This window comes from Monodelphis domestica, chromosome 3 (assembly GCF_027887165.1).
Source record: "Monodelphis domestica isolate mMonDom1 chromosome 3, mMonDom1.pri, whole genome shotgun sequence".
Classification (NCBI taxonomy): domain Eukaryota; kingdom Metazoa; phylum Chordata; class Mammalia; order Didelphimorphia; family Didelphidae; genus Monodelphis; species Monodelphis domestica.
Window position 1 is genome coordinate 14,283,118 of NC_077229.1, and position 26,623 is coordinate 14,309,740.

General features: G+C 64.1%; 2 protein-coding genes and 1 long non-coding RNA gene across 7 annotated transcripts; 2 read left to right on the forward strand and 1 right to left on the reverse strand.

Moving 5' to 3' along the window:
- Nucleotides 1-1,754: 1,754 nt before the first annotated feature.
- On the forward strand, nucleotides 1,755-19,513 carry HIC2 (HIC ZBTB transcriptional repressor 2). 4 transcript variants are annotated; one of them, XR_008917260.1, is made up of 4 exons: nucleotides 2,800-3,354; nucleotides 13,908-13,995; nucleotides 14,659-16,806; nucleotides 18,009-19,513. XR_008917260.1 is itself a non-coding variant. In XM_056821358.1 (3 exons), the coding sequence occupies exon 3, from the start codon at nucleotides 14,692-14,694 to the stop codon at nucleotides 16,483-16,485; it is 1,794 nt and encodes a 597-aa protein (XP_056677336.1). In that variant the 5' UTR covers nucleotides 1,755-2,018; nucleotides 13,908-13,995; nucleotides 14,659-14,691; the 3' UTR covers nucleotides 16,486-19,513. The 4 variants fall into 4 exon arrangements, 3 of the variants coding, with proteins under 3 accessions (XP_056677336.1, XP_056677334.1, XP_056677335.1); XM_056821358.1 differs by lacking the exon at nucleotides 2,800-3,354 and adding an exon at nucleotides 1,755-2,018 and having other exon boundaries at nucleotides 14,659-19,513; XM_056821356.1 differs by having other exon boundaries at nucleotides 14,659-19,513.
- LOC130458173 (uncharacterized) lies at nucleotides 19,473-21,933 on the reverse strand. Its single transcript, XR_008917261.1, has 2 exons — nucleotides 21,845-21,933; nucleotides 19,473-21,328 (listed from the first exon to the last, which is right to left on the reverse strand). It is a non-coding gene; the product is annotated as an uncharacterized LOC130458173 (long non-coding RNA).
- A 171-nt stretch (nucleotides 21,934-22,104) lies between these two features.
- Nucleotides 22,105-25,094, forward strand: TMEM191C (transmembrane protein 191C). 2 transcript variants are annotated; one of them, XM_016432505.2, is made up of 10 exons: nucleotides 22,105-22,259; nucleotides 22,921-23,044; nucleotides 23,123-23,173; nucleotides 23,493-23,573; nucleotides 23,648-23,704; nucleotides 23,836-23,895; nucleotides 24,086-24,150; nucleotides 24,255-24,327; nucleotides 24,420-24,460; nucleotides 24,545-25,094. In XM_016432505.2, the coding sequence occupies exons 1-10, from the start codon at nucleotides 22,105-22,107 to the stop codon at nucleotides 24,741-24,743; spliced, it is 906 nt and encodes a 301-aa protein (XP_016287991.1). In that variant the 3' UTR covers nucleotides 24,744-25,094. The 2 variants fall into 2 exon arrangements, with proteins under 2 accessions (XP_016287991.1, XP_056677338.1); XM_056821360.1 differs by having other exon boundaries at nucleotides 23,496-23,573.
- Nucleotides 25,095-26,623: the final 1,529 nt, after the last annotated feature.

A 26,623-nucleotide genomic window follows, 5' to 3' on the forward strand; every position in this document is an offset into this window, starting at 1 on the left:
TCTTTCTTTCTTTCTTTCTTTCTTTCTTTCTTTCTTTCTTTCTTTCTTTCTTTCTTTCTTTCTTTCTTTCTTTCTTTCTTTCTTTCTTTCTTTCTTTCTTTCTTTCTTTCTTTCTTTCTTTCTTTCTTTCTTTCTTTCTTTCTTTCTTTCTTTCTTTCTTTCTTTCTTTCTTTCTTTCTTTCTCTCACTTTCCTCTTTTTAAAAAACCCTTCCCTTCTGTCTTAGAATCCATATTGTGGATTGGTTCTAAGGCAGAGGACCAGTAAGGGCTAGGCCATGAGGATTAAGTGACTTGCCCAGGGTTACCCAGCTAGGAAGGGTCTGAGGTCAAATTTGAACCCAGGACCTCCCCTCTCTAGGCCTTGAATCACTTAACTGCCCCCTCCCTACTACTTATCTCTTTAGTTGATGAACTGAGCTCCTTGCTGTTCCAGCACTAAGAGCCTCTCTCTTTCCGCTCTGAGCATTGCCTGGACTGCTCTCCCTCATCTCTGCTTCTAAAGCCCCAGAGACAATCCCACATTCTAGGAAAGCCTTTCCCAGTCCTCCCCTCAAGCTGATGCCTGCCTGCCTGCCCTGATTAACTCCAAGGGAGTCCATCCTGGTCGTGTTTGCCCAGAATTGTTGACAATTTAGACTGTTTACAATTAGACTGGGAGCTCCTCAAAGGCAGGGTGTATCCATTACCATTTTTTTTAAATCTCTTCCCTTCCATCTTAATTTGATTCCAAGGCAGAAGAGGGTTAGGGTTAGCCAATTGGGGGTGAAGTGACTTGCCCAGGGTCACCCAGCTAGGAAGTGCTTCAGGTCTTCTGTCTCCAATCTCTAACTCCCCTTTGCCTTTCAGTATATCCTTATTATCCCCAGTACTTAGCACATCGTCAGGCATTTTGATTGATTGAGTGAGTGAGTGAGTGAGTGATCTGTCTGGGAGGAGGTTGGGTTGTGAAGCCCATGAAATGCCAAACAGAGCTTTGAGTTTCTATTTAAGTCCAGAGGAAATAGGGAGCTATTGGAGTTGGAGCAGGGAGGGGCTAATATGATCAGACCTGTGCTTTAGGAAAGGGTTACTACTGGTAAAGGAACTGCGCTCTGAGAGGCTCTGGGGAGCCCCTCAACACAAGGGGAGCCACTAGGAGTCCTCCCAATAGCCCAGGTGAACCAGGAGGGAGGCGATGGCTCCTTTGGTGAAAGAAGAGTTTGAGAAAGGCTTGATGGAAAATGTAGCCACTGTTTAGCCATTTGGGACAGAAGGATCCCGGGGGGAGGTGGCAGCCAGTCTGCAGCCGGCTGCCCTGGGGTTCTGGGGGCACACTAAGCTCCCCAGGGAGGGACTCTCCATGCGTGCCTTTGGGTGATTGTTGTTTCAGTCCCCTAGATCCTCAAATTCCCCCATTTACCAGAAGCATATGAAAAAGATGCAGCTGGGTCTGGGGGGGGCTCAGGTTCTTGGGGTTCTTGGTTCACCCCACAATTATCCAAAGGCCTGGCTGCCCGCTCGCTTCTCCTTGTTCAGTTCTGAGCCTAGCTCATGGTCCTGGGAAAGAAAGACGCCAGGAGGAGAGCCCCCGCCTTTGGGCAATTTACATTGTTTGGAGGCTGTGCCCCTGACCCAGGCAAGCCCATGTGAGATCCTCGGCAGGGGGAGAGCATGGGTGCCCGGGGGAACCTGGGAAATGCAGGATGGGCCAGCTTGGCTCGGATTAGAGCAATCCAGAGCGTCCCAGGCTATTCCTGCCCTCGCGGAGCTGACAGTTTCGGAGGAGATAAGATCTATTTCCTGATAAGTGCTCGCGGGCGGCAGGGACCGTGGGCTCTGGAAACTTCCACCAGTTGGTCCCACCACGCCGGGAGGGTTAGTCCCCAAGGGGTCCGCGGGCTCCGACTTTCTCAGGGAGCCAAGCCGCTCCGCCCGAGCAGGGGCAAGCTCCTGGGGCCAGGGAGTTCCCCCCATGGGACGAGAGATTCTTCAAGGCTGGAACTGGAAGAGCGTGCTAAGGCTGCGAACAACAGGCCGGGTGAGCAGGGGAAAGGGCATGGGACCCAGGCTGGAAAAAGGGAATCGTGCTTCCGAGGCATCTGCTAGGAGCTCCAGGGCTGGGGGCAGGGCCCAGGGTGTGGCGCTCGGGCTCCGAGGGCTGCCTGACAGTGATGGATGGGCCACTGGGGAGTGATTTGGGGGGGATGGCAGATCTGGGGCGCGTGGCGGGACCAGGGAACGGCAGGGCTACGTGGGGAAGCCAGGGTTTGGATCCATGCTGGAGACATGGAATTGGGGGTGCGGAGCGGGACCAGGCTTCGGGGGCCAGGAGTGGAGCGGAGAGACTGATGGCGTGAAGGTCCGATTTAAAATATTCTTGGGGTGACGGGTCTTGGCCTAAGGGGGTACCCCACCCCACAGCAGTTTCACATTCCCCAGGACCCCCTGCCCCTCCCCCCCTCCCTCTCCCCCTCCCCCTCCCCGCCACTATGCCCTCTGTGCCCTAGGAGCCTCCCTAGCCCGGGGTGGGTAGAGGGTGGGTCCAGGTGTTTCCGCACCCAATGACCTCTCCCCGGCCATGGCCACGCCCCTTCTCGGGCTCCGCCCCTCGACCTCTGCCTCCTTCTCTGGGGCCCCCAACCCGGGTGGGTCTGGGGAAAGAGGGGGAGGGCGGGAGGGGGGTTGACGAGGCGTGGCCTCACTTTTGCCACCCCGCCCACGGGCCTTGTCCTGCGTTATGGCCCCGCCCCCTCACAGGTCCCACCCCCAAGACCCTGGAATTGGAGAGGCGTCCTTAGGGCTGGGTTTCCTTTCATCCCTGCGACCCATTGGCCCTTTTCCTCCCACTGGCCCCGCCCCCTCCTGCGGCCAGGTCCCCTTGCCCCCTGACCGGGCTCTGCGCCTAGGTTCCCTAGGGGCGGGGGGCATGAGGGGGCCGGGGTGGGCGGGGCTCGATCTCGTCCACTCGGCTATTCGCCCTCCGCCGATATGCTCCGCCCCCAGCGTCTCCCAGGCCAGCCCGGGGGCGGGACCCGATTTTTCTATTGGTCATTCTCCCTTGCTCCGCCCCGCCCCGGCTCCGCCCTGCCCGGCCGCGGCTGCTCGCGGCTCCCGGCTCGCGGCTCGCGGCTCGCGGCTCGCGCTGTGGGTCAGGGGTGAGGAGCGAGCGGCGCCGACGTCACCAGCCTCCAAGATGGCGCCGGGCGGGCGGCCGTGAGCGGGCGCGGAGCGGGGCGCGGGGCGCGGGGCGCGGGCGGAGGCGGCGCGGGCCGAGGCCGAGGTGGCCGAGGCGGCGGGACCAGGCCGGGCCGGGCCGGGCGGGGGAGCCGCCGCCGCCGCCGCGCGCGGCCACCGGCGGGACCGATGCACACGAGGTAAGGACGGGGGCTTCTCTGGGCGGGGGCGCGCGCCAGGCGGGGGCGCGCATGCGGGGTGTGTGGCGGGCGCGCGCGCGCGTGTGTCTGTGTGTGTGTATATGTATGTGTGTGTACGCGCGCGCGCGGGATGGGGGGGCCAGCGCGAGGGACCGGGACCGGGGGTGTGTCCCTGCCCACGCGCGCCCTGCGGGGCCGTCCCCCTGGGTCAGCGTCCTGGCTGTCCCGGGCCGGCTTTGTTCGCGCCCTCGGGCAGCGGGCGGGAGGAGGGGTAGGGGTGGAGGGAGGGGTCGGGGTGCCCACCTCACAAAGGGCCCGGCCGGCGGGAGCCCCCCGCCCGCTGCTCTCTTTGTGCCCGTACTGACAGCCCAGGGCCGGCGGGAGTCCCCCGGGGCAGCGGGCACCTCTGGCAGGGCTGTGGCCCCCCCTACCCCCCGCCGGGCCGGAGCGCGCGGGAGCGGGCTTGACACGGGGCTGGCGGCCAGATGGGGCGGGGGTGGGGTGGGGGCGCCCCTGAGGTGACTGGGACGGAGTCCTGCCGCGAGCCTTTGTCCCCGGCCCCCTCTCTTCCCTCCTCCTCCCCGGCCCGGTCCGTCGTGCCAAGGCCAAGCGCGGGGCGCTGGGGAGCAGATGCCGAGCCCATTTGCAATGCAGCCATGGCTTGGCCCCGGAACGTCCCTGGGGGGCTGGGCTGCCCTCTGCCTGGGAGCCCTCACCGTCCCGCCCCCGGGGAGCCTTTCTAGGCCCGCACAATTGAATTTATTAGTTGTAAAAACCTCTGGGCTGTGTGTGGGCAGGGAAGGGGCGGGGGAGCCCGAGGGATGCCGTCCCCCTCCCAGCCCCGCTCCTCGGCCCTCTGGGGGCCCCGGGCCGCCCGATGAGTTTGTGCGACTTTGCCGAGGAAGCCTTGTGCCAGCGGCTCTGCCCTCCGGGTGCCCGCTGCCAGCTGTTGAGACTTGCAGATTAGTCACTCTCCCTTTACAAGCAATTCCTGAAAAGAGAATTCCCCCTCCTGCCGCCCGCCGCCGCCGCCGCCGCGCTCCTCTGGCGGCCCGAGCGGGCCAGCCAGCGGGCAGATGCTGGAAGGTGAGGGAGAAGCCGGGAGGGGCCGGCGGCCGCTCCCTACCTGCTCGGGGACAGGTGGCTGCGCTCCCGGCCCTCTCCGGCCTTGGCCACTGGCCCAGCCCTCGCCACAGGCTGCAGCCCCGCTTAATCCCACGTCGGGCTGCCTTGCTCCGGATCAGATTTCCCATTTTGCTAATAAGCACCAGCTCTGGGCTCGCAGTCAGCTGTCGGCCCCACAGCAGGCACTCTGCATTATTGAGATGACAGGCCGGCCTGGGTGCCTCCCCGGGAGCCCAGCTGGAGCTGGCGTGCTGGGATAAAGTCCAGTGTCCGGCTGCGGGGCTCCGGAGCCAGCCTGGGGGAGGGGTCCGAGGGGCCCCCTCCCCCAGCTCAGCTTTGGGGAGGGGAGGCAGCTGGGCCTCAGCTGAGCGCAGCAAGCATGGTCAGTGGGGGGGGGGGGCTGAGCTCGCCCTAGCCCCCCAGCCAGGCCAGTATAGACAGGGAGGGAGAGGACGGGTGAAAGCCTCGGCCCTTTCCCTGGATCGTGCCAGGCCAGGCCTCCATTGGGGAGACAGAATTCCTAGAATGCCAGCTCCCCTGTGGCCCGGCAGTAAACAGCAGAGGGAAGATTCGAACTCAGGCCTTCTGGCTCCAGATCCACCGGGCTGTACTAGAGCTGGTGGAAGTTGCTGAGGCAGGAAGGTCTCCCTCCTGGAAGGGCCGCTTCCCTGGTAGCCACAGCAGGAGGGGCCCCAGCAGGGCCTCAGTTTCCTGGCGTGTAAAACAGGAGGCTCCCGTTCCCCGCCCTTCCCCACCTGGGAAAGGCAGGTGCCCCGCCATTGGCACACCCACTGCATTCAGTAACCCTTAAGTCCCCGGCCCGCCAGATAAGATAGGAGGCAGCTCCCTGGCCTGGGTGTGGGGGGAGCTCTGTGGTCGGCGGCCTCTTATCTCCCGCCCACGTGGACACTCCAGCCCAGGTCAGCACCCTCATTTTGGGCTCCCTGTGCCTGGAGCGGTCATGGTGGACGCAGCTGGGGACTGAGGGAGAAGCCCCAGAATCCCTGACTGCCCCCAGAGGTAGGAGAAAGAAACCGAGGCACAGGGTCGGGCCAGGCCCTGGCCCGTCCCGGGGCTGCCCCCCTTGATTCTGGCCTCTTGGCACCTCCTCAGGAGGCCGGCTGGACAGGAAGGCCTCCCAGGGTCCTCTCTGATCCTCAGGGGAAGCGCCCAGAGCCCACCCCCGCTCTGAGGTCTTCGCACAGCCCCCGCGGCAGGAGGCGAGAGTCTGAGAACTTTATCGGGGAGCAAGAGGAGCTCCCGCCTCCCCCCAGCCCTCCTGGCCCGGCCCCCCGGCTCTGAGCCTGGGCTCCTCTAGGCCGTGGGATGGGCCTTTTGGGCCTTTTCTGATCCCATTTTTGTCTCCCTGGGAAAACCCCGATGCTTTTAACAGATGTTCAGCGGCTTCCCTCGGGCCGGCTCCTTGTGACTGGGGGGTCCGGGCAAAGATCTCAGAGAGGTTGGCCTTTGGCTTCTCCGGATGGGAAACCGAGGCTTGGGCCGCTCGCGCCGGTGGGGCCCCACCAAGAGCTGCTGTGGGTCCCTCGAGGTCTTTGCCCTCTTTCTCCGGGTCCCCTGAATGCTCTCATTGAGCCTCACTTGCTTATCCACAAAGCGGGCTGGTAAGCAGCTCTTCCCTCCCTGGTGGCTGGTGAGGAGGAATAAAGGGGAGCAAACGTGGCCTCCGCAGGAACGGCAGTTTCTTGGATTAGAATGTGTGGGATTCCCCCTGCCCCCCCTCGGCTCAGCTCCCCAAAGCCTTTCTTAGAGGCCGCTCTGGCTGCCCGCTGAAAAGCTGTAGGCCTCCTCGGCCTCCGGGAGCCGGGTCCTTCCTTGTGGCCCCTCTCCGGGGCTGTCCTCCCGCTATCTCCAGACAAAAGGTGGGGAGCCTGGAGCCCCAACAGTGCCGCCTCCCGCCCCGCGCCCCTTGATCCTCATCTTACAGAGTCCCCGGAGTGTCCCAGCCACAGGATGTGGCCTCCAGGAGGCTCAGAGGCACGCTGGGGTCAGGCCTGGAAAGGCCGGCCGGGTGCCATCCTCGGACACAGGTGTTGGCAGTGATCGGCCCTGGCGCTCGAAGAGGGCCTCGACACGGCCCTCCCTCGTGCCGGCTGGGAGCTGGCTGGGCGCTGGCTGGGCGCTGGGCTGCGTCTCTCGTGTCTCTCGTTCTCGTGGCTGAGCTTCGGCTGGACCAGGGGCCGGCTCTGGGGCAGCCCCAGGACACGGGCAGCCTGGGCTTGTAGGGAGCCAGGAGCCCCCGTGCCCTGTGCAGGCGAGGCCAGGGGGCCTCCGAACCCTTAGCCTGCCTGAGCGCCTCCCTCCTCGGGACTTTGGGGCCACCCTGAAGTCCAGGAGGTCGGGGGATGGGCTTGTCCTTGCCAAGACCGCTTGTGTCAGGATGGAGGGCCTTTGGACCCCTGCCCCCAGCCTGCCTTCTGGAGCTGGAGGGCCTGAGGACTGGGCTGTTCCTGGGCGGGGGCAGAGGGGCAGACCTGGAGGGAGGGCTGATCATTAACCCTCGGGCCGCCCTGTTGGGGGCTCCTGCGCCCCTTCTGTCCCAGACTTGTTTGGCTTCCGGTTTCCCAGTGGGAGGGAGCTGGGTGTGCGGACCCTGGTGCCCTGCCTTTGTGGCTCGTCTCCTTGGGCTGGGGGCATCTGGCAGGGAGCCGCCATCAGGGGGCCAAACCGATGGGGAATGGGAGTCCCTAGTCAGCACCCCCTTGTGCCACCCTGGGAGAGGGCATCTCGCCAGAATTGGAAAGGTTCCTGGAGCTGCCTTGCCTGGCACCGGCTCCTTGTGCCCTCTTGCCCTCTGCCTGGCACTGGCTGGGACTTGGCAGCAGCCGTTTCCCTTCTTCCGGGCTCCCGATTTCCTTTCCTGTGGCTGTCTGGCCTTGCTTGGGAGGCCACATAGAGGCTGGCAAGGGGAGGGGGGCACTTTGTAGTGAGAAATGGGACCGGGCCATCTCCTTCCTTGTCAGGCAGGCCTGGGGCTGATTGTAGCTCCGCCCTGGTTTTGGCATGGTGACCTTGGCCCAGTCACTTCCTCCTTGGCGTCCTCATTTAGAGGAGCAGTTCAGGGCACAAGCTGGAGTCAGCATTAAGCCCAGAAGCTGAGGGGTCCCCACTGGCCACGGAACAGGAGGCGGCCATTCCGGCAGCATCCCCAGGATTGGGACTTCCCGGCCTCCTGCTTCTCCCCTCCTACTGCCTGGACTTACTGGAGACTTCCAGCTGCTCTACTGGCTCCGCTCAGTGGCCAGAGGGATCTTCTTGCAGTGCCCCCCACGTCTGAAGCCCGCCCGCCCTCCCTCCCTCCCTGGCCTCTTCTTTCCTGGCTGCTCCCTGGGCAGCCTTCCTGCGCTTCTGCCCCTACACGCACTCTGGGAAGCTGTGCGCGCTGCTTGCCTCCCTTCGGAGAGCACCGCCGACAGTGTGCACCCGCGCGCTGGGCCGGGGAGGCGAGGCTGCCTCACGGCTGCCCTTTGATGTTTTAGGGGCACAGCAGAGTGGCCTGGCGGCCCCGCCGGCCTCTGTTCTCCGCTTCTCCTTAGCACAGCCGCCCGAAGCTGGGCATCTGCTCGAGCTGCCCCTCGTCCATGCAGAGTCTTTGGTCAGGTGCTCTGTCTGCCACCCTTCTAGAGGCCTGAGCGGCCAGGATGACCCTGTGGGCCCAGGCTTGGCCTTCGAACAGGGGCCTCCGTGCCTTGTGGCGACGCGCCCTTCCCTCCTCCCTCTACAGCCGTGGTTGTCTCTTGGACTTGGAGTCCTGAGTCCTGGGTTCAATGCTTGACCACAGCTTGTTGCCTGGATGACTGCAAGTGCCTCTTGGCCCTCCTGGGCCTGTTTTCTATCTGCACAGTGGGGTAGACCGTGTGGCCTGCAGACATCATCAGCCCGGGAGAAAGCTTTGCCCCTCCCTCCCCCAGATCGAGCTGCCTATCAGGGTTGCGTCCCTCTCTGGTTCTGTCATCTCCAGCCAGCTTCCAGCAGATGAGACAGAAAACGAGGGACAGAGGTCGAGCCCAGGGAGATCCGGCCTAAGAGGCAAGGGCTTTGCCAGGGCGCGTGGCCTGTAGGTGGCAGGGCCTCTGCCTCTGTACGGAGCCTCCTGGGCCATCTCCATCCTGCTCTCCCTTTGTCCCAGCAAGGCGGCCCCCGATGCCCTGCCTGCTAGGCCGTCAGCCCTCCTTTTTCTGAGTGCGGGGCCTTTCAGAGGAAGCCCAGCAGGCGATCCTCCGGGGACAGACCTCTTCCCTTTGGTGCCACTCTGACAGGAAGCCTGGTTTTCCTTGGGCCGGGCCCAGTTTGGCACCTCCAGGCCGGTGGCTCCTTTTTCAGCCCCCTTGGGGGGGGCTAAGCAGAACAAGTCAGGTCCCTCTCCACGGACCAGCCTGGTCCTGTGCATCTCCACCAGCCATTCCGTTCCTCTCCTCCCCCTTCCTCAGAGAGTCCTCCTGGCCTACACTCTGGTCCCCTCCCCACTCCAGCGCTCAGTGGGCAGCCAGATGGGAGAAGGAGGCCAGGACGTTCCCCTCCTGTGTGCCCCTGGGGCAGCCCATGTCTGTGGAAGGGCAGCATCTCTGGTCACCACGCTCACAGGCCTGTGTGGCCTCCTCCCAGGCTGGGGGTGGGCCAGGACGTTCCATTGGCCTCCAGCTCCTCATACGGTGGGCACTCCCCAGGGAGGGGAGGAAGAACCTTGCTCCAGTCCGTGTCCTGGCAGGACTGGAATTCGAAGCCCAGGCCTCGGAGACCTGAGCTAAGAGACTGACCTTCCCCGCTGCCTGCACGGCCTCGGCAGCAACAGCACGCAGAGCTCTCCGGCCCCGCTGGGCCCTCTCTGGTCGGGGCAGGCAGGCCCTCCTCACCCACCGAAAGGGGCTTTGGACCCCCAGCACGTTTCTCCTCGAGAGGGGCAGCCAGATGGCTCACGGGATTGAGGGACGGGAGGTCTTGGCATCCAGTCTGGCCTCGGACACTGCCTGTCTCGGTGACCCTGGCCAAGTCACTTCACCCCCAGGGCCTGGCCCTTCCCGCTCTCCTGCTTTGGAACCAAACACAGGCTCGATTCCAATAAGGAAGGGGAGGATGAGAGTGCGAGGCGCCCGGAGAGCCCTGCTTTCTCCCTCCAAATGCCTTCTTGGCTCCAGAGCAGCACCGGGAACCGTGTGGGCAAGTCCGAGGGAGGCAGGTTTGGGCTTGAGGTAGAGCAGAAACCCGCCCGCTGGCTGCGTGAGAGGGGGCGGGGGGCCGGGCCTCCCTCGGACCCTTTCTGAGGCTGGGGGCCTTGCAGCTGCTCCTCCGGGGGGCACCCGAGCTCCGGGGCAAGGGCTCCGCTCACGGCCTCGCTCCGCCTCTGCTGAGTCTCCGAGGCCGCCGGAGAGAGGTGCGGCAGCCCCGGGGGCCCTTGGGAGCTGGAACGGGGGGCTCGCTCCCTCCTCAGAGGAGCCGCAGGGGCGCGACGGGCACAGACGAGTCCACCCCCTCCTTCCGCCCCCAGTCCTCGGAAGCGGGACTTTGCGTGCCAAGGAGCAGGGGCCGAGGGTGTCACCGGGCTGCCCGCTGCTGTGCCCGCAGATGAGTCATTTGGCCCCTGAAGTTCAGGTTCCGAACTTGCAGAGTGGCCCGAGGAGGGCTGCACTGGCCCCCCGCTGGGAGGAGGCCCCTGGAAGGCTTCTCTTGAGAGCTCCGGCCGGGAGCGTAGGGCCTTTGTGCCAGGCGCGGCACCATCACGAGCCTTCCCTAGCGAAGCTTGAGGGGGATCTCGGGAGGCAGCCGGGACCCATTCCCGGCAGGAGTGCTGCCTCCGCCTGCCAGCCTGTCCCAGGGATGGACAGACGAGGGGCCGCCGGGAGGGGACCGCGCAGGTGACTTGGCAGGATGGGAGGAGTGGGGGGTCCGCGTAGTCTGCCTCTCACCCGGCTTTCTCGGCCTCGACATGGCATTGGTTCTCTGGGTTTGTGGCTCGACCCTCCCCGAGCCCTTGTGGTCCTCATGATGGCCAAGGCCCCGGCGCGGTGCCCGTGCCAGCCTGTGCCATCTGAGTGGGTAGCTGGAGACGGAGGGCAAGCCTCCCCTTAGAGAGCCTCCTCTGGGGACCAGCCCTGCGCCTTCAGCGAGCCCGATGCTTTCCAGGAGGAGATCTGGGAAGGCAGCCAAGGAGAAGCTGGCTGTCTTCCAGGCCCCAGGCTGGGCTCTGGGGCCGTGCCCATGCAGATGAACAGTGGCACCTGGGCACGGGCCCAGGGAGGGCAAGGAGGACGGGAGGGATAGTCCCCTGTCAGCACCTTGGCCCAGCCCGAGCTCCCACCTGCGTTGTTCCACGCTCAGGGAGGTCCTGACGGGAGCCCCCACCCCGAAATCCTTGGGGTTCTCACACTTCTTCGCCAGTCTTAACCCGCTGTGGCTGGTGCCGCGTGCGGATTCCTCTCCAGGCTGGAGCTGCCTGGGTACGGGCCTTGTAGACTTTGCTGTGGACGTGCCTCCTGCCAATGGCAAATGAAGGTGTCCCCTTAGGCCAGGGCCAGCAGGAGATCTTGTCCTGCCCTCAGGGACCGTCCTGGAAAGCATCGATTCAGACCCAAAGGGCAGGAGAAAGCTTCAGCGGAGGGGATGCGTCCTGAGCCCCTCTCGGGCCTGCTTGGGGAGCCCCTGGCACAGACCACAGGTGCCCGGATCCTCTCCCTCCTTGGCACTCGGCTTGGCAGCCCCCCAGAGGAGGGAGAGGAAGAGGCCCAGTGTCTCCTCAGCTCCTCCTGCCCAAACTGGTCAGTATCCAAGGGGTGATGAGGATGCTTTGGGGCCGCTAGGAATGCTGGCTCTTCTGCAGCCGACACAATGGGGAGCTTTCGGCATGAACTCGGCTCCTGGGGCACAAGTCACCCAGGGCCTGGGAGCAACGGGGAAAGTGCAGATTTTGGTTGGAAAAGAGGACCGATTTCCTTCAGTTGGCATTGCCTCCACGTGGGTGGGCTGCCTAGGCCTTGGGGTGGGGGGTTCCTGTTACTAGGCTCTCTGGGTAGAGGTGGGGCCAGCAGGGGTCATTGTCTGTGCCCCTCGCAGACCAGGGAGCCCCATGGGCCGCATCGTTCCAGAGGGCAGGGAGTGCAGGGCTTGGGCGTCTGCGGCTCCCCCTGGGAATTCTGGGTCTGGAGTGCCAGATCCCCCTGCCTGAAGGACCTCGGGCGCTGCCCTTCCTCTCCTCAGGCCCCATTTCTTCTGCTCTGAAATGACCCAGGCTCGGGGGCTGGCAGTTTGGGAGGGAGGCCTCGAGAAGCCCGCCTCAGCTCCCCTTTGGGGCTCCGCCTGGGGCCACTCAGAGAGAGCTCAAGGCTAAGTGGTACCCTTTTCAGGCCTGTGCCTGTGCCGGGCTCCTCCGGAGGGCATTTAGACCGCCCGCCCTGCCTGATGGCGCTCTAGCAGTGCCGGCAAGGCTGTGGCCCTCCGGGAACAGGAGGTCTTTGGCTGAGGGCAGAGCTGGGTTCGGGAAATGGAGAAGCTCGGGGGCCGGGGCCTCCGGGGACACCCTCCATCCCCACCCGCTCTTCCAGCTCCAGAATTCCGGAAGCTTCCTTCTTGTCCTCGGCCTTTTGAAAGAGCAGTTGGGAAGAGCGGGGGGGACCGAGCCAGCGCTCCTCCCTGCGCTTGTGGGTGAGGGCAGGGGGGAGCCCGGAGGGAGGCAGCTCCTCGACGCCCAGGGAGAAGGGCACAGGGTCGTGCCAGGGGCCGCCGTGCCTTCGCTGACTGCAGAGATCCTTTCTGGCCTCCGCCCTTCCCCAGGCGCATCAGGAATTCTGCTCTCCTGAGCAGGCTTCTTGGCAGCCGGGCCGCCCTGCGTGTAGGGACCAGCCTTGGAGGGAGCGGGCACCTTCGCAGGTGTTGCCCGCCTGGCAGCCGGGTGCAGGAGCAGCCGCCCTGGCAGAAGCCTCCTCCCAGGGCAGCCTGGAAGCGCCTCGGGAAGGGTGTGGGGGAGATGAGGCTGGGGCAGGGCAGGCAGGGGCCTTCGGTGCCCTCTGGAGCCGCTCGGCTCCCGGAGACCGTGGGGAGCCACTGGCGCCGTGCTCGTCTTCCCTTTGGTCGGGGTCGGAGCGGGTCACAGTTACAGCGACAGCGAATAGCTCACGAATCTCTCATTGCTGCGTGGCCGTCCCCCCCCCCCCCCCCCGGCTGTTGGGCCCTCGCACCCCGAATGTTCTTCCTACCCCGGCTGCCGGCTCTGGGACTTCTCGCCCAATCGGTAGGTGAGCTTCCGTCTCACCCCTTAGAATGGAAACTCTTGGGCAGAGGCCGCTGGGCTCCTCGTGCCCTCCTGGCTGAGGGCTCGGGGCTCGGCCGCGCCGGGCTTCCTGCCGGGATCCGTCTCGGGGCTCGTCCCGCAGCGTCTGCTTTGTGGGCTTTGCTGCCACCTTCTTCAGTTGCCCGGGGACGGGGAGCCCAGCCTTGGCTTCTGGCGGAGCCCCAGCACCCCTGGGCGCGGGCTAGGATGGACAGCCCCGACCTGCCCGGGATCCCTCTTCAGAGTCTGGGAGGGAGCGTGAGATTCCTGGGCGATAGGAGTGCCGGCCGGGCCCGCTGCCAGCTCCGCGGCTGTGTGGTCGGGCAGGCCCGGGTGGCTTGTCTTCCCTGCTTGGAATCCGCCGAGCGCCAGGACGCCAAGCCCCAGGGAGAGCCCCCCGCTCAGCTGCCCGGGCAGGGTCTTCCCGAGGCCAGGCGGGGGGCACCATCCACTGCCACCTGGCTGGCAGGTCCAGGGGTGTGTGCCGGGGGCGGCGCCTCCCTCTGGATTGAGGGTCATCCAGCTCCGCTCCAGGAGCCTAGCCCGGGGGAGGGGGTGATCTGTGTCCAGCGGGGAGGAGGGCTCCGGACGGGCTGCTTCTTGGCCCCTCGCAGAACAGGGGAGGTGCAGGCCGGAGCCGGGTCCAAGCGGTCCCTGGGGCCGTGCCGCTGCCCCTCCCGGCCTCCCTTTCCTGTCCGAGGGCCTGTGTGTGGCCGGGCCTCTGGGGGGGTAGTGCCCTGAAGTGTTTAGGATAGCCTGGGGTCAGGGAGGGGCGGGAAGAGGAAGGGCGGCCAGAACCTAGAAGGTTCCCTGGGAAGTGAGAGGGAAGCGGGCACACGCGGGGGGCGCAGACCTCCAAAGAAAGCGGTCACATCGCGTCACGCTGGGCTAGGAGGGGGCCAGGGTCCCGGGTGCCAGTTCTCTCCCTCTGTGGCATTCCTTCTTTGTGGGGGCCGGGCGGTGACCCCAGGGCAGGGAACCCACCCAGCTGGTCTGGCCAGCCTCCCCCGGGTGCGGGGCCTGCAGGGGGAGGGGAGCCCAGAACAGCTGCCTGGCTGGGGCTTCCCACATTCCTGAGGGTGGGGGCCCCGAGGGGCCTGTGGCCCCCCCCCCCAACAGGCCTGGGTAACCCTTTCCCTTCTCTCCCCAGGTAACCGGCTGCTGATGCTTCCGCCCAGAGACCGCAGCCTGCAGGCCGCCGCCGCTCGCTCGCATGGTTTGTGAGCCCCGAGCTCTCGGTAGGTGGGCTGGGGGCAGCCCGGGAGGGCCTGCCGAGGGGACCCTCCTCAGGGGCCCTCTGGGGGGCCTCCGTCCTGTCGGCGGCCATTGGTCTTGGGGTTCAGATAAGAAGGGGCCCTGCAGGGGAGGCCTAGAGCTGGGAAAGCCTCAGGAGGAGCCCAAGGGGCCATTTCCTCTCCCCGTGGATCTGGGGGTCCCCGAGGGCCAGAGCTAGGAGGGCAGAGACCCCCGCCCCCGGGCCTTCTCCTCGGCCCCAGTAAGAGGCGAGCTGTGCAGGGAGGAGCTCTGCAAGTTCGGGTGCCACACCGTGTCTGCCCAGCTCGTGAGGGACACCTTTGGAACGGAGGAGCTGGTGCTTTTATTACTTAATGGCCTCAATTAGCCCGTGCCCGCCCGTCTGGCAGGGCTCGCCGCCTTTCCTAGAAAGGGGCCCGCAGGGCGAGAAGCATGACGCACTTGGCAGAGGGCCCCCGGCCCTGGCACGGCCTGTGCTCAGACCAGCCAGAGAAGCGGGCACAGGGCCCCGGCCGCTCCTGCACAGCTCACGCGGGCCGCAGGGAGGCCTTGGGCCTTGTGTTGGGGTGCAGAGGGGTCTCCGAATGGGGGTGGAGGGGGGCACAGAGGGGCCCTCTGACGGCACCCCTCTTCTCCGTCTCCCCCAGGTGGTCGGCTGGGACTCGGGGCCTCCAGCAGCCATGGAGCTGCCCAACTACGCCAAGCAGCTGCTCGTGCAGCTCAACCAGCAGCGGGCCAAGGGCTTCCTGTGTGACGTCATCATCGTGGTGGAGAACGCGCTGTTCCGGGCGCACAAGAACGTGCTGGCGGCCAGCAGCGTGTACTTCAAGTCGCTGGTGCTGCACGACAACCTCATCCACCTGGACACGGACATGATCAGCCCCACGGCCTTCCGCCAGGTGCTGGACTTCATGTACACAGGCAGGGTGTTGCCGGCCGAGTCCCCGGCAGAGCCCAACTTCCACACGCTGCTCAACGCCGCTAACTACCTCCAGCTGCCCGAGCTGGCCGCCCTGTGCCGCCGCAAGCTCAAGCGTCCAGGGAAGTCCTTCGGCTCCGGCAGGGCGGGGCTTCCGGGGGTGGGCCGGCCGGGGCGGGGCCAGCGCCTGTCCACCGCCTCTGTGATCCAGGCCCGGTACCCAGCCTCCGAGGGCCGGAAGGCGGCGCTGGCCCCCAAAGAGCTCCCTCAGAGCAAGGGCTCCGACGACGAGCTGTTCCTGGGGGGCCAGGAGAACTCTCACCCCCTGAGCCGCATGGGCTGCAAGAATGGCGGTGGTGGGGATGGCGCCAGCTGCGGGGGCTCCAGTGGGCACAGCGGCGGCAGCGAGCAGGAGCTGGGCCTGGACCTGTCCAAGAAGAGCCCCCCACTGCCACCCTCCGCCCCGGGCCCCCTGCTCGGCCCTGACGACCTGGCCCAGCTCAGCGACAGCCAGCACGACTCCCCCGCCCCCGCTTCCACCAACAGTGCCTCGTACCCGGAGCCCAGCGGGCCCCTGGAAGACCCCATGGAGGTGGAAGGGTCCGGGGGGCCAGAGGAGAACCACCTGGGGCTGCTGGAGGGGCCGGGGGCCCCACCTCGCAAGAGCCTGCGGCACCTGGCCCGGAAGAAAGAGTGGAGCAAGGCCGAGGCCGTCGCCTGCGCCTCCTTCGAGCGCAAGGAAGCCGCCGGGGGCAAGAGCTGTTGCCCGGGGGACGAGGACGAGCTGGACGACGGGCTCCCCAACGGCATCCTGGGCTCCAGCGCCGGACCCTACGGGGAGCCGCCCTACCCCTGCAAGGAGGAGCTGGAGAACGGCAAAGAGCTCAGTGACGACAGTGGCCAGAGCGATGGCGAGGGGCCGGGCGGCCCGGCGGGGGCAGGGCCGGGGGGCGCCGGGGCCAACTACGTGTACCGCCAGGAGGGCTTCGAGGCGGTACCCTATGGCGACAACCTGTACGTGTGCATCCCATGCGGCAAAGGCTTCCCCAGCTCCGAGCAGCTCAACGCCCACGTGGAGACGCACACGGAGGAAGAGCTCTTCATCAAGGAGGAAGGCGGCTACGGCGCAGGCCCCGCCCCCGAGGACGAGGCCGAGGACCTATCAGCGCCCAGTCCCGCCTACGCCTCGGCAGCGGCGGCGGCCAATGAGCAGAGGCCCTTCAAGTGCTCGGGCTGCGACAAGAGCTACAAGGACCCCGCCACGCTTCGGCAGCACGAGAAGACCCACTGGCTGACGCGGCCCTTCCCCTGCAGCATCTGCGGCAAGATGTTCACCCAGCGCGGCACCATGACGCGCCACATGCGCAGCCACCTGGGCCTCAAGCCCTTCGCCTGCGATGAGTGCGGCATGCGCTTCACCCGCCAGTACCGCCTCACCGAGCACATGCGCGTGCACTCGGGCGAGAAGCCCTACGAGTGCCACCTGTGCGGCGGCAAGTTCACGCAGCAGCGCAACCTCATCAGCCACCTGCGCATGCACACCTCCCCCTCCTAGGAGCCAAAGAGGCCGGGGGCCGGGGCGCCCCCGCCAGCCACTGACTGCCCCAAGCCCTCCCGCACGCACGGGTCTACCTCCAGCCCTCGCCAGGGCCTGCCCCAACCAGCAGCCTCATCTCGGCCGGCAGTCAGGGTTGCCCCCCATACTTGAGTCCCCCTCCCGGCCTGCTCGTTGGCCTGTTTGCTTTGGGTTCGTTGTTTTCTTGAAGCGCCCCCTGCTTCCTTGGGCCCGGGGCCTGAATGTAAACGGGGTGGCTGGCCTCCCCCCGCCGGCGTGGAGCCCCGACCCGGAGGCCTCGGCTTCGTGGGACTTGCTAAGGTACTTGGCCCCGGGCCCCGCGGGGCCCTGTAGGTACTTGTGATTGGGGCGTGAGTGTGCGAGCGAGCGAGCGAGTGTGGTGCGTGTGGGCGTGCCTGGTGCGTGACAGATGCCGAGTCTTTCCTCACTGAACAAGGAGTCTGAGCCAGACTCCTGATTTTTGCTACCTCTCCGATAGGGCGCTGGGCAGCTCAGGGGTGTCAGGGGTGCGTGTGGGTGTGCTGAGTGCTGTTGGGTCGGAGCAGCGGGAGGGGGTGGGGGAGGGCCGGCAGGGTCAGCTGATCCAAACCAAAGTGTTTCCACGAGGTGGGGGGGTGGACATTTGCAGAGCTTGACCCCAGGGCCTCCCTCCCCTCCCCGGCCCTCCCCTGGGGAAGGGGTGCCAGCTCTCTAGGCGGGCTTCTTCTCATTCGTTTCTTCTTTCTTGGCTTTTTTCAGTTTTCTTTAAGTTTAGACCAAAAAGTCCTCGAGTCTCTGCCCCTCCTTCCTCTTGAGAACGACCCTTCCGCTGAAACTGAGCCTGAGCTTGCGGGGGGAGGCCTGGGGAGGGTCCCCTCTCCTTCCCCTCCGGCACACACACAGCATCCCTGCCCTCCCCACCCCTCCACCTCCACCTCCACCGGTCCACTCCTTCAGCACTTAACTAACCACACGACACAAAGTCTGTACTGCCCGCCGGCCGCCCACCAGGGCCAGGGCCGGCCGGCGGGGCTCCTCCTCCTCCCCGCCCGCCGCCGCCGTCCTCTGTGCCCCGGCCAGCCCTGGGTGCCCGTTGGATGCCGAGGAATGGCGACAGCCGGCCGGGGCGGGAACTTCAGGGACGGGGCAGAAGCCCGACACTCAGTGACGCGTTTGTCCGACCTAGTATTGTATTGGAACCTTTTCTGTATTTTAACGAGAACACAGAACACTAGTTTGATATTTAAGATTTTACGGCCGGCGGGCGGGCGGGGCGGCCACTTTTCTGTTTGTTCCTTTGTTTTTTGTAACTTCCTGTCATGGCGGGTGTGCTGAGCCTGGGGGCCGCCGCGGGACCCTCGCTGCCCCCAAGGGCTTCGGAGAAACAGGAAAAGCCGGCAGGCAGGCCCGAGTCACCAACCTCTTTTTAAACCAAAGCACATTAGCCGAGTTCGGAACCTCGCGTGGCTCTCCAGAAGATGCTAATACTCTATTTATCTCATTGTTTACATAAACTGGGACAGTTGCAGACCTCAGCAGACCGAAGGACCAGGCCCGCCGCCCCAGCCCCAGCCCAGCCCAGCTCCGCCCCGATGGCACCAAAGAGCCTCGGCCGGGCCCGGCCTGGGGAAAGGGGACCCAGGGTGGACCAAGACCCGGCGGGGGAGCTGCTCAGGCACCGGCCCCCCTTCGCCAAAGAGTGGAGCGTGTGTGGGTGGGTCTGGGCGCGCCGGGCCTGGCCCTTCTCCAAGATGGTGCAGACACTCTTTTCAGTGTTCTTTTTGTATCAATCTGTATGTGCAGTGATGAATGTATTTATTTCTCAGACTCGGGCACACGGCCGCTATCCCCTGTGCCCGCCCGGCCAGCTCGAGCTGCAGGCGCAGCTCCTCCCGGATTGCAAAAAAGACCACAAGAGACGAACTTAAAAACACAAAACTAGCCGAATCTCAGAGACTTACAGCATAGCCATACGCCACAACCAGAGACTGGCCGAGCCCGGCCTCCTGCGGCCGCCCATCGGCCTCTGCTCCCCGGCTGCAGGAGTGCGGGCCGGGGGAGGGGGTGGCCCAGAGCCCAGTGCCGGGGAGCAGCACGTCCGTCCATCCATCGTCACCCACGCACGCACCTGCGCTGGCCCGTGTTAGCAATAAGGTTCTTGGGCAGGTGTAGCTCTCCGGGAGGCCAAAGAGAGGGCAGTGTAGCCTGGAGAGGGGAGGGGCAGGCAGGGGCTCCCCAGCCTGCTTCAACCTCCGATCGAGCGAGAACGGGGGCTTCAACATCTTCCCCGAATCGTGTGCGCGGGGCAGGAATTTCTTAGGAGAAAAATCAGGGCTCCCAACCATCCCCGGAGCCAAGGGACCCTCGATCTGACATTCCATGGAGGGGAGGGGGAGGAGAGGACCTGGACCCCCTCCAGCCTCTTCCTCACTGGGAATCCCCCCCATTCCTTCCTGCCCCCCACTGTTCTTTCGCCAGGAGCCCCCTTCCCCAGCCCCACTATTTATTGCTATAATTTATTGACCTCAGAAATGCTGCATCAGGACCTTGGGGCAGGGGGATTCTCCAGGGCTCCCCCCACAGACACACTCGGTGGGGTCCCAGGGGGCCAGGTGCTGAGGGGAACCTCCCATGTCCGGCCCTGCCTGCTCAGTATTGGGCCTCAGGCTGGGTACTGACCCATTTTGCAAATACCTCGACTGGGGGGTGGGGGGAGGGTTCTAGCTGTTTATTTAAGTCAAACTGGAAGTGGGATCTCGACTCCTGGGAGGGAGGGCGGGCGGGCGGGAGGAGAGGGCTCCCAGGACTGCACTCCTGTACCGGCCACGGCCCTCCTCGGCCCACACAGCCCGTCTTTCCCTCCCGGTTCTGGAATTCAGGTCAGCCACCAGAGCTCGTGGCTCCCAAGCGTTGGAAGCGCGATTCAGCAACGATCTCCATTCAGAAGCGAGCGTGCAGTCTTAATGTACAGTGATGACGAGAAACTGTTATTTTATGATCTTTTCATTAAAAGCTTGGTTGAAAATGAGCCCGTGTCCTTCGGCTGCTTGTGAGTGTGCGCGTGCTCCTGGCCCCGCTGGCCCACCCCCCTTTTCCGCCCTGCCCTATTGGCACTGGGGAAGAGAAGGTTTCATTCCCCATCTGGCCCAGGGAGCGGATGGGCACCCTAGGGGGTTCCTTTTGGCCTTCCTCCATTTCCACTTGGCTCCTTTGGGGTTTGAATAATTAAGCACTTTGCAAGCCTTTCTTGTGCAAGTATCAGCCACAAAGGGGCCACTTGCAGGAATTGTTGGCACCGCTGGGTCCTGGGACGCTTTAGAAGTCCTGCTCTTGCACCGGCCGGCCAGAGAGGAGGGAGAACTTGCCCCAAGATAAGGAGTGACCGTTTGCTGTCTCCACACGGGGAGCCATCGGAAGGCTGCTTTTTCAGAGGGGTCCCCGCTCTGGGGAGTCTTGGAGACCCTTATGGGCAGGGTTGGGCCAGCCTTTGGCTCGTGGCAGTTGGCTTGGGCTGCACAAATAAATCACAGCTTGCCTCGCTGGTGGTTTTATGGGTGACAGATTTGAGAAAGCCTCGCTTCCTGCACCCCGCGTGGCCCCGGAGAAAAATCCAATGTGGCGACACCAGAGGCTGTGGCTAAAGTTGGCCCCCCCTCCCCCTTGTCTTCCTGAGAATCCCGCTTTCAAGTGAGAAATCAGCAGCTCTTCTGGCCTTCTCCCTTTCCCGCTAGCCCCTACAGAGCCCTCTTGAAGGTTTCATGCCCGGCAGTGCGAGGCAGGCATTAGGGAGGATGCTCCCGCTGGAGAGCTATGGGAGGCCCTGGAAAATGCTTCCGTGGCGGGGGTTGCTATTGGATCTGGGGCTTGGAGGAAGGAGAATGATTTCAACAGGTGTAAACGTGGGAGGGGGACATTCCAAGCACAGGAACAGCTGGAGCAAAGTGGGGGAGGTGTAGCGCTGGAGCCACTTTGGCAGGGAAACAAATGGGCGCTGGGGCTGGAAAAGCAGATTGTCGCCCCCGCCCCCAGTGCCAAGCCGAGGCATCAGGACTCCGGCTGGCCACTGGCATTGTGCAAGCAGATCAAAGGCAACCTCAAGCGTGGGGGACACAGAGGACCCAGGTGCCGGATCTCTGCTGCTTGTCAAGGACCCTGCTGGGCCTCCCAGGGGAGGAAGGATGAGATTGCCAAGGGGAAGCGTAGAAAAGGGCCCGCTCGACACCCCCCTAAAGAATCGGGATCCCAGACCCCAGAAGAATGCCCTGATAGCCTTGACTGGACCTGCAGAGGGACCACTCTGGGAGTTTTCCCTGACATTAAACCTAGGTTGGTCCCTTTTGCAATGCTTTTCCGTTCCAAATCTCCCCCACTCCCACCTTCTCCAGGCTGAAGAACTCCCTCCTCCTCTGGTGGACCCTCTGGTGGTCTGATCCCTTCACCCCCTGCTAGCAACCACAGCTTCCCCTGCCATGCCAAGGCCTGCTCTGTGGGGACCCCCAGTGAAGGCCTCAGGCATGGCCCCCTTCCTGCTGCTCTGACATCCGCTCACGGAGAGCTCCGGATTTCTTTCCCAGGATGTGTAGCCATGTGTTTGGGTCCAGTGAGGAGGAATTTACATCCATGGCACCACCTTTCACCTTCGATTCCTCTCAACTTGAGGCAGGCTCCAGATTGGATGAGCAGATTCCTTTGTGCCACGGAATGCTGAGGCAAGTGTTAGCTGCGTGACATGGGGCAAGTCCCAACCTCTCCGAGCCTGCTTCCCCCAAGACCCCTCTCAGCTCCTGGGTCAGCACCATTCCCTTCAGTCACATCCTGGGGCTGAGAGCTTCCTAGATCGGAGCTGTGGGAGAGGCGAGGGATGACCACTAGGCAGCGGAGGCCTGGCTAACTCATGGCCTGAGAGTCAGGGAGGGCCCGCTGTGGATTGTGACTGAGTCTGGGCTAGGGCTGTCCTAGTCAGGCCGAAACAAGGCCCACCGAGGCACGCAGGGGTCCTGCAGCACCAGTGACTTCGTCATCTTGTCTGTGTGCTATTCTGTTTTTATTCATCCTGTTAAAGATTTCCCTATTACACTGACAAAACCTTTTCCTTTTGCCTTAAGAATCAGTACTGTGCAATGGTTCCATGGTAGAGGAGCAAGCAGTGAGGGCCAGGTAATGGGAGTTAAGTGACTTGCCCAGGGTCACACAGCCAGGAAGTATCTGAGGTCATTTTGGAATCCAGGACCTCCCATCTCTAGGCCTGGCTCTCTATCCTGAGTCACTCCCCCACCCCCTGCTGTTCCCTCCCTACCACAGTCTGATGTGGCTCAAGGGGAGTGTGTGTGAGCCCTTGGGGCAAGGGCTCCCTCCCTACCATGTGCCAGTGCTGACTGGGATTCCTGCATCCATTCTGTGATTCCTCCCCAGCTCCAGGTAGTAGGAGTGGCTGCAAGGCCTCCTCTCATACTCAAGAGTGGGAGACTGCTGGCAGGGGAGGGGGATGGGTGGGGCTCCGGCCATTGTGATGCCCGATGACCCCATAGAGTAAGGCCAGCCAGAGCCGTCGGCAGGGCAGAGGGCTAGTCAGGGCCGGGCCGGGCCGGGCAAGGAGAGGCTCTGGCCTGGCAGACACACATGGCGGAGGTGGAAGAGATCCTCCTGCAGCTTCAGAAGGACAACAGGGATGGCCGGCTACGGAAGCAGGAGCTGGAGGAGCTCATGAGGATCTTGGAGACCGAGAGCGACAGCCTCGTCCTGACCCTGAGGAGTTTAAGGGAGAGAGAGCGCAGGTGGAGCTCCCTGGGGGTTGTTCTCCCCACTTGGCAGATGAGGAAACTGAGGCAGCCTGGCTGCCCTGGGAGACCTCCCAGGAGAGAGGCTCCCTCCACCCTGGGCTGTGAGATGCCAGAGGCTGGGATGCCAAGGCCCCCCTCCCCCTTTAAAGTTTTACTGCTGTGATGGCGAACCTCTGGCACAGGTGCCAAAGAAGGCACACAGAGCAGAGTGCTCTCTGTGGGCAGCCCTCCCTCCCCCCCAGTCGGTTACTAGAAAGGCAGGTGGGGCTGCCCCTCCCTCTGCCCAGCAGCCCAGTTCCAGCACTTCCTCCTTCCTGTGGGGGGAGATTGGGCACAGCAGCAGGTGGTCTCTGGGTGGGGGAGGCTGCACAGCACTTGATCTGGGAGGTGAGCCCCTCCCCCACTACTGCTCTAAAAGGTTCTACATCACCGCTTTACTGTGTTATGGTCCCAAGGCAGAGGAGCCAGGAGGGCTGGGCCTGAGGGTTAAGTGACTCGCCCAGGGTCACCCTGCTAGGAAGGGTCTGAGGTCAGTTTGGAGCTCTAGGCCCGAGGCACATCCAGGGCCTCCTGCGCCCCCTAGAAGGCCCGTGCCGGGAAGGCGGCGCTTCATGGGTGCCTGCGGGGCCCTGAGCTCTGGGTCCTCCTCCCTCAGCCTCCAGAGGAGGCTGAACCAGGCAGCCGGGGCCCTCCGAGGGGAAGCCGAGGACGTGGTCAAGACCCGGGCAGCCCACACCCTGGAGCTCATCGCCGTCGCCACAGAGCAGAAACTTATCCTGGTGAGGCCCCGGGGGCGGCGGCCTGGGCCCGGGGCCGCGAGCCTGGCCGGCCTTCCTTGACGCCCGGCTATTCTTCAGGAGAGGAGCAACCAGTTACTTCAGGAAGAATGGGAAGAACTCTCCAGCCAGGTACGGGCGGCGAAAGGAGGGAAGCCTTGAATGCCGGCCGAGCCCCAAGGAGCGCCGGACTCCACACGCTGCCGCCACCGCCGCCGCCGCCGCGGCCGAAGCCACAGCCCTTCCTAAGCCGGGACAGGACAAAGCCCTGAGCCTGTGTGGGCCCGAGGGGCGGGGGGCGGGGCGCCCTTCCCCTCCCCTCCCCTCCCCCCGCCTCCGTTTCCCGAGCCCGAAATGGGGAGGCGCCCTACGTCCCTCCGCGGCTGCTCCGCCCCACAGCCCCAGGAAGAGTCCTCCCCGGCCTCCGCCTCAGGCCCTTCTCTTTCCTCAGCAGCTTTTCTACTACGGAGGGGAACAGCAGTGCCAGCGGAGGCAGCACCGGCGCCTGCAGGCGGAGCTTCTGGGCCTCCAGGTGCGGGCGGGGCTGCCCGGGGGGCGGGGCTCCCGGCGGCCCGAGGGGCTGACCCTGCTCCTCTCCCCTTTTAGAAGCAGCTGGAGCTCATGGAATCCAAGTCCGCACTGCAGGCCGAGGGGATCCTGAAGGTGGCCTTGCGCGTGCGCGTGCGCGTGCGCGTGTCTGTGTGTGTGTGAGCGTGTGCGTGTGCGCGCGCGCGGGGGCGGGGGCGCCACAGCCCAGCCCTGCTTGAGTGGGACACCTTTTCCTCTCGACCCAGGGCGTCCTGCAGAAGGAGGAAGCCTGGGCCAGCTTCCAGGAGCAGAGCGGGGTCCTCCAGGTGCGCCCGTCGCCTCGGCCAGCACCCCCTGGCCCCTGGCGGTTCTTCGCCTCCATCCCAGCCCAACCCTGGCCAAAGCCCCTCCAGGGTCCTGGTCTCCGCCCCGCCCCCTTGCTCCGCCCCTCCCCGCCCCCTGGGGCCTCGGGTCCCTTCCCCGGCAGTGAAGCCCCGCCCCCGGCCTCGGCTGCAGGAGCTCCAGACCAAGGTGATGGAAGTGGCCTCCATGCTGGACCTGCCCCGGGAGGGGGCGGAGCCGTAAGTGCCCGCGGAGGGGGCGGGGCGGGGCGGGGCGGGGCTTGGGCAGGAGCCGGGCGGGGCGGCTTATCCTCTGATGCTCCTCCTCCTCCCGGTCTCGGCAGGAAGCCCGGCCAGTTTTCCTCCTTGACCACAGCTCCGGGCTCCCTCATGGAGGAGGTGGCTGAAGCCAGCTTTGTGAGTAGGGGAGGAGGAGGAGGCGGGGAGGCCCGGCCCGTCCGGCCTCCCGGCCTCCGTGCCCACAGTGCCCGCTCCCCTTCCTTTGGCAGGAAAACAGGCTGAGCTGCACCGGGCATCTGTCCAGGCTCAGGTGAGGCCGGCAGGGAGGGGGGCCCGGGAGCTCCTTCCAGCCTGGCCCGCCCCCTCCCTCACTGACCTGCCCCGCCCCCCGCAGGCTCGTGGCCGTCCTCGGGCTCCGGCTGCTGCTCCCGCTGTGGGTCCTGGGCATCCCCCTGTTCTATCTGAACCTCATCAACCCCAACGCCATCAGAGACGCCCTCCCTCGCCTGTGCTCCCAGGGCACCTTCCGGCGCCTGCGCTACACCCTGTCGCCGCTGCTCGAGCTCCAGACCAACAGCTTGCTGCCCACTTAGGCCTGGCCCGGGGCAGCTGGCCCGCTCCCAGCTCCTCCTCCCGACTTAGCCCTCATTCCTTCTCTTCTCTCTTGACTCCCAGCCTCCTCCGCTCCGCTCCCCTTCTCCGCATCCCCTTCCCATCAGCCCTTTCTGCCCCTCCCTCTCCTTCCGCTTTCTGCCCCGGTTTGACCCCCGGCTCTTCATTCTGTCCCTGGGGCCAGCCATTCCATCTCCACAGATCTCTTCAGCCTCAGGTCCTCACTCTCTCCCTGTTCCTGGCTCTGACTGATTTTAGGGACAGGGGTGACCCCATGGATTATATATGTCCCTGTATTGACCGTGAATTAATGGATCTGGGCTCAAATTAGAGAGGGGCGTGCGTGTGTGTGTGCGTGCGTGTGCGTGCGTGTGCGTGTCCCGCCCTGGATCGGACACCCCCCTGCCTCCTTCGTTTTTCCGCTGGAGGTGGGTGGGCTCCCCCTTTGTTGGCTGCCACCACGCCGGTTTCTCTCTTCCCTGGACCGCCCTGCAGCTCCCAGGCTGGCCCCAGTGCCTTCTCTTCCCTTCCTGTACAAAGCAATCAGAGAATCATCATTCTTTACTTGTGGACCTCCAGTGTTGGGGAGCTCACCACCTGCTGAGGCTGCCCAGCCCACTTTTGAAAGGGCTGCTCTCCTGGGGAGCGACTTTTTCAATGTGCCCCGACAACTTGGACGCTCCCTCTGGACAGGCCACTGAAGGCTTCCGTCATGGTCTGACTTCCACTAAGGATAGAGAAACCCCTAATGTGGAAGTTCCACAGGGGTCCCAGGCAGCCTCCCAGAAACCTTTGCCATGGTGTTCGTCCCCAGAGCTGCTTCTCTCATCATCTCGCTCCCTAAGGGTGACCCTGGGCGAGTCCTCCTCCCGGCCGGCGGAGTCTCTCCTTTCCCATGGCTTCAGCTCTCATGCTTGGAGCTCCTGGGAGAAGAGGGTGCCAGGTCCCTAGCCAGCCCCCTTGTCTCCAGGCCGTTCCTTTGTTCTTTGAACAAGCATTTCCTGTGTGCAGAATGCCCAGCTAGGCTGGCAGAGAGGATTTAGCTGAGACGGCCCTGTCTTCTGGGAGTTCATGGTGGGTACGAGCACAAGAGAAATGTGTATAACTTGGGAGCTTCCAAATTAGGTGATAAATGCCTGAGAGGAGGCAGCTATGTGACAGCAGGAAGAGTCAGAGAACCTGAATTCAAATCCTGCTTCTTTGCTAGCTGTGTGACTTTGGGCAAGTCCTTTCCTATAAAATTTAGGGAGTTGGACCAGATGGCCTCTGAGGACCTGTCTGGATCTGTAATCCTGTGAACTCATCATGGTATGCTCCCTGGAAGAGGGGACCTTGGACTGAGCTGGGATTCAGCAGAGAGGGGGACACCCCACACCAGGGAACTTTAGTCTCCCAAGACTAGGGCAGGAGCATAAAGAGTAGTGGAATGAGGGTGCTAGTCAGGAGCTGGACATTCTGAAAAGAAGACCTTCCTCTTTAAAATCCTAACTTCCTGTCTTAGCATCAGTACTAAGAAGAGCCATCTTTAGGCTATCATGGTCACATAGCTAGGAAGTATCTGAGGTCAAATTTGAACTCAGGTCCTCCTGACTCCAGGCCTGGAACTTTAGCCACTGGACCACCCAGCTGCCCTGCTGGCTTCCTTTTCTCCAACCTTTCTCTGCCTGCTGTCCTCAGTGGGGGGACACAGGAGTGCACCGACACCCAAAGGGCCTAGACTTTACTCCAGCCTCAGTTCTCTTTTCTGTGCTTCTCAGAAGTGAAGAATGGGGAGGTCAGGGCCTTGGATTCAGACCTGGAATTCTAGGAGACTGGCCTCCTGGCAGATTGTGTGACTTCAGACATGAGCAGGGGCAAAGGA